Source organism: Sphaeroforma arctica (assembly GCF_001186125.1).
Source record: "Sphaeroforma arctica JP610 unplaced genomic scaffold supercont1.120, whole genome shotgun sequence".
Lineage (NCBI taxonomy): Eukaryota > Ichthyosporea > Ichthyophonida > Sphaeroforma > Sphaeroforma arctica.
Genome location: NW_014040438.1, coordinates 48635 through 58137, shown reverse-complemented (window position 1 = coordinate 58137; position 9503 = coordinate 48635). Strand labels below are relative to the sequence as shown.

The window sequence follows — 9503 nt, the reverse complement described above, 5'->3', positions numbered from 1 at the left end:
TTAATATATATATATATATATATATATATATAATAATAACTAACCTAACTAACTAACTAACTAACTAACTAACTAACACACACACACACAACAACACACAATATATATATATATATATATATATATATATATATATATATACATATATATATATATATATATATATATAATCTATCATTAAAATATAGTCTGTCATTACGTATAATCTGACATTGACGTATACTCATCACTTGCATATAATTTAACATCAACATATAATCTGACAGAAACGTATAATCCATCACTTATTCACCAAATAACACCAACACATCGCATGCATGCCATGCACCTACCGGCATATTCAGTAGTGCATAGCGCATGTTTGTGACAAACGCGTTGCACTCCTTCGCCGCCACGCGCAAGGCTTTCGTGTGCACAGTGACGTGAAACTGTGACTCATCCATCACCTGCACATACGTAGAGGAGTGTGGGTGAGTATATATATACACACACACACACACACATATATATATATATATATATATATATATATATATATATATATGTGTGTGTGTGTATGTGTGAGATCGTGTGTATGTGATCGTGTGTGATCGTGTGTGCGTGTGTGTGTGTGCGTGTGTGTGTGAGCTGACTGCATGCAGCGGAGTTTCAGGGTTGTAAGGTTTTAGTGTTTTAGTTTTTAGGGCGAGGGGAGGGTTTAGGGGTTTCAGCCTATAAACCTCATATACACCACAACTAACAGGAGAATAAACGCAACACGACATCATTTCAAGGGCCATAGGTATGACGACAGAAAGTCACTACTACGCTCCCAAGTAGTGGGATAAGCATACTATGTGAGTCATGTGTAACACTCACCTTCAAAATTCATATGTGAGTAACGTGTAACGCTCATCTTCATAATCTAATGTCAGTTACGTGTAACACTCACCTTCATAATTCATATACCAGTTACGTGTAGCACTTATCTTCATAATTCATATGTCAGTTACGTGTAACACTTACCCTCATAATTCGTATGTCAGTTACGTGTAACACTTAACTTCATAATTCAAATGTCAGTTACGTGTAACACTTACCCTCATAATTCGTATGTCAGTTACGTGTAACACTTACCTTCATAATTCAAATGTCAGTTACGTGCAACACTTATCTTCATAATTCATATGTCAGTTACGTGAAACACTTACCCTCATAATTCGTATGTCAGGTACGTGAAACACTTACCTTCATAATTAATATGTCAGTTACGTGTAACACTTACCTTCATAATTCGTATGTCAGTTACGTGAAACACTTACCTTCATAATTAATATGTCAGTTACGTGTAACACTTACCTTCATAATTCATATGTCAGTGACGTGTAACACTCACCTTCATGCCCCGAGTGGTCACTGGGGGTCTCAAAGTAGACAGCCATTGCGACGCTGCTTTAGTAACCTCTGCTGGCAAGGAATAGCCTACAGGCACGGAAAGGACAACCACATGTACACATGGGATGAGCAATAATCACATGTACACATGGAGTGAGTATTGTAGGCTACAGTTAAAAAGAGACTAACCATATGTAAACATGAGATACGTTCATATGCACCGGTGGGATTGGCTGACGACATTTTTTGTACAGTCACATTGAATCAAGTAGCATAAGCCAAATACGCCTCTCGTGCAGCTACACCAGTAAAACTGTGGCTCTATTCAGAACTGAGTGTGTGCATGCTAACTCGTACAAGTGACGCACATATATATACACCGAAACACAATCCTCGATTATCCATTGCCTGGCTGATACACTTACGTGTCATCACAAACTCAGGCATGTCAGCTCTGGTGTTGGTTGTTTTAATCGTGCAGGGGTTCACCAAGTAAATATATGAAGGAGAATACAGCTACTTTTATCAGATATTGCATCGCTCTGAGATTGTTTGTGTACGGGTAAGCGATGATTGTATGTGGGCGTAGGTGACACTGCTCACGACCAAAGCTCCTGTGCGAGTGCAATCGAATACCATTCCTAACTCTATTCAGATAGCAGTAACAACGGCGCTTCGCAAAAATAAATCAATTTAACGCGATACTGCAGTAAGTTAAGAATAAGTGTGGTGGTGAGTTCTCGTTTGACTCGGTCGATATAACAGGTGTTTCTACTGGTTTCTACTGCGATCGAAAGGGTGAGTGAGCTCGCTCGAACGCATTCCCTCACTGTGCCATGAAACATATCACATTTCCTCCGCAGAGATATACGATATGGGAAGTTGCTTCAATTAAAAGTTTACCTTGAGGGGGCTGTGTGGTGTCGGACATGCTACATAGACGTCGCAAAGGGGTCACAACAGTGCAATGGTATTTGATACGCCCGAGATTGATAGCAGACCTACACAGCAGCATCAATCAGTTCGTCCTTAGTAGTAGTATGCTCTTCAAATGTCTTACAGTTCGTCTTTAGTAGTAGTATGCTCTTCAAATGTCTCATAGGTTCATGGTATTAAACTCGGGCAAAAATTCACAAAGAGATCGGATGTAGCATAACAGCCGTGGAGCGAGAGCAGTGACGAGAGAGATGCACTATGAAACGCCTTACAATGCTTGTCCTAGTATGTGCGCAACTGCGCATGTCAGAGTCAGGCTGTCAGTCATACCAGCTACAAGAGAGTTCAGCTTCAAAACTTTGGCGTTTTTTAGGGTTTTAGCAATGTAGGGTAATTTACAGAATAGGGTTTAGCAATGTAGGGTAATTTACAGAGTAGGGTTTAGCAATGTAGGGTAATTTACAGAGTAGGGTTTAGCAATGTAGGGTAATTTACAGAATAGGGTTTAGCAATGTAGGGTAATTTACAGAGTAGGGTTTAGCAATGTAGGGTAATTTACAGAGGGTAGGGTTTTCAACCCCGTGTCACATGTATGCTGGCAGTTTGCACAGAGGAAAGTGGATCCCGCCCTAATTGATAATTTAATGACAAATCCAATCAGAATTGAGTAGTAAATAAATTACATTAAAATATCATACGTATAATTTAGTGGGCTAAGAATATATCATGTGTTTCCTTATTTTTATAGTCGTGAGCTAAATGGACAGCGGGTCGCGGTATGTACAACTACAAGTCTACAAGTAATAAGTGCTACGGTGAGTGAGAACTGGCATCTTTAGAGGAACAGTCACTTACTTGAACAACCGTGCGTCCTCTCGAGGTACACGGATGGCAAAGTAGGACTCCTGATACGAACGGATCTATTTTTGCAAACGTATTTCTTCTAATGCTGTATTCCGCAATTGCGGCGCCAGGGTGATGGCTAATACCGGGGATAGTTGTTTAGTATGAGCTACAAATTGTCGATATTAATAAAACTGAGATTTGCCAATTGTAGCAATCATGATAGAGCCAAGTGTCATATAAACGCGTTTACAGATATACATACTTTAATAAAAATAAAACTTCAACAGAGTTGACTTTTTTTCGATGCATTTTACTAAGCAAATTTTGTTCCGTGTTGGATAATTTGGGCATCAATTGAGAGAAAGATCTATATACTCACCGATTCCCGCTCAAGACGTTTAAAACACATGCCTTACGAAGGGCAAACCGTCTCGCATTCATGATGCTTCCATATTTTAATTGCACAATGGATGTATTTTATCAGTTGTGCGATAAGCAGCATTGTAATTTAATATGAAATGTTTAGTATGTGCAGCAAACATACATCTTCAAACACTGACATTGTTTTTTTCTCCCCGACCTACTCCCGTTCTCCTCACTGACATCGGAATTTAGGTGATCATCTCCATTTGAAACAGGTCAATCATTTAATATTAACTGCTTCACCCCAAATACTCGCGGGTGGCGATTCAAACGTAGCTATATCTAGGTTTGTGATATGTCTGCTATATCATCTCGTAGTGCAGTCTCCAGTTTTTATGAAACCTAGACTCCTGAAATATTTATGACAACCTACAGCAAAAACACCTAAACGACTGCTTACAAAACCACAGCAGCATTATTTCAAGTAGAAGGCGATTAAATATAATACACTTTTGCTTAAGGTAAGAAACTGACACTGTTTCTGTCCACAAAACCACAGCAGCAGCATTTAAAGTAGACGGCGATTTAGTATAATACACTTTTGCTTAAGATAAGAAACTGTTACTTTTTCGTTTCCTATTGTAAGACTCCAATAGTACAAGATACAAAAAAGCCCTCGAAAGAATGAAAGCGTTCCCCGAGGCGACCGCTGTCTGTTTGCACATCTGACGCGTTTACTGTACACAATTGAAATTGATACAATACGATTTTGTTTAGCGTGAGAAACTGTCCCCGTTGCGTTTCCGCTGTCTGTTTGAACTTCTAATTACTTTTGTTGTACACTATTAAATTTAGTACAGACGTTTTTGTTTAGCGTTAGAAACTGTCTCCGTTGTGTTTCCGCTTATTGTTTGAAATTCTAATTACGTTTGTTGTACACTATTAAAGTAGTACAATACGTTTTTGTTTAGCTTTAGAAACTGTCTCCGTTGCGTTTCCGCTGTCTGTCTGAACTTCTGTTACGTTTGTTGTACACTAACGTCTCAAGGCGAGACACACAAACACAGCCATGCATACAATACATCAACTGCGTTCCGTCTGGTGGCCAGTGAAGTACATCATCACTTGGTCCCTTCCTGAGGGCCTGAGAGTTTGCCTTCAACCAGACCTATCTCTTCCCATCCCATGCGGATCACCTGGTTGTTGCACCCCTCTGCACACTGCGCATCTAGACCACACCCCCTGTGCCCTGGTCCTCATCGGTCCTGGTTGTGGCGGGTGCAGGTGCACCGCTAGGAGAGCATGACCGTACACGTGCGCTCATGGTCGTGTCGAGGATTTCCTGTGGGGTCCACTTAAAGGACTGCGCTCCACTGGATTTGCGTCGTGGCTCAGTGGTGATCGTCATACCCCTACGTACACACACACGCACGGAAAGGGTGTGAAGTGAGGGTTTAGGGTTTAAGGTTCGGGATGTAAGGCATAGGGTATAGGGCTTAAGGTTGAGAATATATATTTTTAATTTAGGCCGAGGTTGTGTGGAAGTCTGTGGCAGCCTGCTATTGCTGGATAAGGTGAGCACATAATGCGCGCTTGTCTACCCCCATAACAATCTGTATTGCGGCCTCAGAGGGTAGCCAAAACGACACACCCACACATTTGAAATATGTACCGATTGAGGGTAGGCATAAGACGCATACACACAATCTTTCAATCTGTGCGTGAGACTACACCGACACATGATATGATATCAAAGGGTCAGACACTCAGTTGACACGTGCACGCTGGCAGAAAGACAGCAAGTGCTCGGTTCAAATACATGACATTACAAAACTATAATAGGTATGTTCATGGAAGTCTATCTATAAACATATGAAGCCAGGGGGGACTCTGAACAGCGATGAAGCGGTGGTAAAATGAGCATACCCATACTAAAAGGATATCACAATCCAATACACACCTCCTAGACCCGGACTCTGACATCCTCTTATTTGAATCACGCAGCCCTTTCTCAAAAAGCAACAACTGGATGTCGTTAAGATGATAGTTTGTCTCGTCTGGGTCACGATCTGTGGTAGGCCGAGCAGATGTAGGTATGAGCAAGTGAGTAGATAAAAAGGCACATAGACTGTGCAGTACCCCAAGTGATGTACGTATGAGCAAGTACACACATTTACACATATACACATACATGCACATGCACACATGCACACATGTACACACACACATACACACATGCACATGCACTCATGGCCGCATGCATACACACGTACCCGTGGTGCCCTTGAGATGGCGCATGTACGCGTAGTTCTCTCTGCCTCGACTGACATCTGATGTTATGCTCAGTTCCCCCACACTCCCCACACTGTGGTTGCCCAGGCTGAAGTTGCTGTTGACGCTGCCACGGCTGTTGTGCCGAGCCAACATGAGAGCCGCCGAGTGATGTGCCGTGAGAGAGGAGCTGCGTTGCTTGCTGGCTCTAGCCTTGGTCCCACTAGAGTCCCGGCTTTCGCTCTGATAGGGTTTAGGGTGCGATGGTGTGTTTGTGGTTTGATTGAGACAGTGTGTGCGACGAGTGTGGAGATGAGAGAAAGCGAGTTGAGAGCAATCATGGCAGACTAAACAGAACATATCAGATCACAACAAATCAAACTATATAAAACACAAACCCTAAAACCTTAAAAAAAACTCCTCATCATACCATACGATACAACACACATACAACATATCATAATCATACCACACATTATCACACACACACACATTACAACACACACCGAACATATCATAGCACACATTACAACCCACACCCAACAGATCATAGCACACATTATAACACACACATACATTACAACACACACCCAACATATCATTGCACACATTATAACACACACACATATTACAACACACCCAACATATCATAGCACACATTATAACACACACACACATTACAACACACACCAACATATCATAGCACACATTATAACACACACATACATTACAACACACACCCAACATATCATAGCACACATTACAACACACACACCCAACATATCATAGCACACATTACAACACACACACACACCCAACATATCATAGCACACAATACAACACATACACACATTACAACACACACCCAACATATCATAGCACACATTACAATACACACACACAACACACCAGATTGAATGAGGACTGCAGGGCCAGTTGGTCGGGTGTGAGGTGGCTCCTGCGGGTGGTGTGTTGTGGGACTGGTCGTCCGGGGCTACTGCTCCTCTGCCGTTTCCTGTCTCTGGTGTTGTGCCAGTTTATGTTGGGTCTGGTCCCACCCACACTGCGCCTAGGGTTGCCATGGTTACCAGGGTTGCTAGGGTTGTCGCCTATAGTGTGCGCATGTGGTTCGCCCGGGTCGTCTGGCTGAGCCTCGCCAGTCGCTTGGGAGGCACCGTCCTCCGCAGTGCCCCCCGACGTGCTTGCATTCAATTGGCTGTTATTTTTAGAGGACTCCGCACTGCCCAGCCCGTACCTCCCATAGCTGGACAGAGTGCGCTGGCGGGCGGTCATAGGCGAGGAGCAGGTGCGTATGTAGGGCTGTGTGACCTTGCTCCGGGTGCTCTGCTCCGCCCCCCCTTTGGCTGCCCCCGTTGCTTTGTTGTTGTTGTTGTTGTTGCTGTTGCTGTTGCTGTTGCTGTTGCTGTTGCTGTTGCCGCTGCTGTTGTTGCTGTTGTCTTCATCGGTGTTCTCGTCTTCGCCGCTGCGTTCAGAAAGTGTGTCTGCACTGTACAGGCGACTGTTGCGCCGTGTGGCCTGGCTACCAGCCCATCCCGCGGTGCGTGCGGTGTTGTTGCTGTTATTGTTGCTGTTGCTGTTGCTGTTGCTGTTGCTGTTGCTGTTGCTGATACTACTACTGCTGGTGTTGGTGTTGGGGTTGGTGTCTGTGGTAATCTTTGAGCTTATGGGCGTCGTGGTGGTTGCATGGCTGTAGGGTGTGCTGAGCCTGCCACTGCCACTGGTTGTAGTGGCTGTAGTGGCTGTGGGGTGCATTGATCCACTGCCCTTGTTAGAAAGAGTGCGTGCGCGTATCTGGTCGCGTGTTAGATACACCTGGCTGCGTAGCCTCTCCGTCTCCAGATCAGTGGCTCTGTTGGTGTTGGTGTTTGTGTTTGTGGTTGTGTGTGCTGTCGTCTGTGATCCATCCCTGCCATCCACACCCAAGGCACCACCCGCTCCACTAGAGCGTGCGTGCGTGTGTGACATCTTACGCCCGGCCCTGTCCTTATCCTTGTCCTTGTCCTGTTTTTTGGGTCCTCGCGAGCCCTCGGAAGGTGAACGGAGACCAGTCATGGCCTTTATTTTGCGGTCACCGCCTGTGGGGGTGGGTGGCAGAGATCGTGGCCTGGTCAACGACTCAGACCCCTCCCGCGTTGGAGTGGGGGGACTGTGCTGCGTGGGAGTGTGTGTGTGTATGTGTGAGGGTGGTTGTGAGTGTGCGGGTGTGTGTGAGGGTGTGTCTGAGGGTGTGTTGGTCACATAGTCCGTGTCAATGTGCAGTTGTGGTGATGATCTGACACGTGGATGTTTGTTGTTGATGACACTATGTGGCACGCCCGTGCGATGCGGTGCCAGTGTGTGAGACTTTGTTTGTGCGTACATCGGTGTGTGTATTAGCGCGTGTGCCTGTGTGTATGTGTGCATTGGTTCTTGTGACTGTGTCTGTCGTTGTGGTTGTATTTGTGTCTGTGAATCCACCTCGTTATACACCTGCACCTGTAATCTGGTGTAGTGGCCCTCATTCGAGTGTGTGGCGGGTGCAAGTGTTTCTGCTGCCCTGGTGCTGTACGGGGCAGTGTAGAGTCTTCGCTTGTTTGTCTGTGGCGTGGGTGGCAATGGTCTCGACTGTCGTGTGCGTGTGGGTGTTTTAGTCAGTGACTGTGTGCGCACATAATGAGTGTCTGTGTTGAGTATGTGTTGCTTCTCCCATGCCCTTTGCTCCTCTGAGGTGTGTGTGTGCTTAGCCATCACCACACCCAGCGCAGTGGTCTGTGTGAGTGTCAGCCCTCGCCCGTGCGTGTCCATCACTTCGTCAATGTACGCATACCCGTCCACCCCACCCCCACCCATCTCGGCCCTGTCCTCCCCAGAAGCCCCAGGACCGCCTGCCCTCCAACCACCATCCCTTCCATTCGCATCCCCACCCACCGGCCCTAACCCCTCGCCCAAGGGACGGCCCTGACTGTCGTGGGTGTCCGGGTACGCGTGCACAGGTGCAAAGGCCCTGTGCGCGTCGTTGCGTACAATGTACGTGTGCGTGTCTTTCAGCGGCTCGTTGTCGTCGTCGTCGTCGTCTTTGTCCATGCCCTGTCCACTGTCGTTGACTTGCAGCGCATACCCCTTTCCCTTCGCATCGGCATATACATGGGTGTATGTGTGCATGTGTGCTGGTGTGTGTGTGTGTGCTGGTGTGTGTGTGTGTGTGGGTGTGGGTGTGGGTGTGGGTGTGGGTGTGTTGTCGCTGAAGTGGTCTTCATGCGTGAAGGGAGGAGAGGACTGTCCCATGTCGTCGCTGTGGCGTGTGATGTGCACACCTGAAGAGCTGTTGAGGGGGTCGTAGTGGTACGAATGGCGGCTGATGGGTGTGGGTGTGGTGTTGCGCGAGATTTCTCCACTGGCCCTGGTTTTGTGGGGGTGTTCGTTGGCGTAAGGTATAGGAATTTAGAGTTATAGGGTTTACGAGGTGTGTAGGGTTCTGATAAGGGTTGGATCATGGAGTGACAATTACGATTGAATCTCCGTGCTACGCAGGTATCAAATCTAAATCATTGGAAATTCGCATCATGCGCAATGTACAAATTAAAATAGCAGTCAATGCGTATACGTACATACATACATACATACATACATACATACATACATACATACATACATACATACATACATACATACATACATACATACATACATACATACATACATACATACATACA

General features: G+C 45.4%; 2 protein-coding genes across 2 annotated transcripts in view; both read right to left on the bottom strand.

Annotated features, from left to right (window-relative positions):
- Positions 1-2598, bottom strand: part of SARC_02628 (hypothetical protein) — a gene marked incomplete at its 3' end in the record, with an annotated part of 10445 nt that extends 7847 nt beyond the window's left edge. Inside the window, exons 1-3 of the mRNA XM_014303598.1 lie at positions 2278-2598; positions 1376-1461; positions 333-446 (exon numbers count right to left, since the gene is read on the bottom strand). Coding sequence (XP_014159073.1) covers positions 333-446; positions 1376-1461; positions 2278-2389 — 312 coding nt within the window. The 5' untranslated portion in view covers positions 2390-2598. The remainder of the gene's footprint in view (positions 1-332; positions 447-1375; positions 1462-2277) is intronic.
- A 2149-nt stretch (positions 2599-4747) lies between these two features.
- SARC_02627 (hypothetical protein) lies at positions 4748-9284 on the bottom strand (the record flags this gene model as incomplete). The annotated part of the gene is made up of 5 exons (XM_014303597.1): positions 4748-4931; positions 5480-5588; positions 5793-6033; positions 6700-9104; positions 9137-9284. 5 exons carry the CDS (start codon positions 9282-9284, stop codon positions 4748-4750), a joined length of 3087 nt encoding a protein of 1028 aa, XP_014159072.1.
- Positions 9285-9503: the final 219 nt, after the last annotated feature.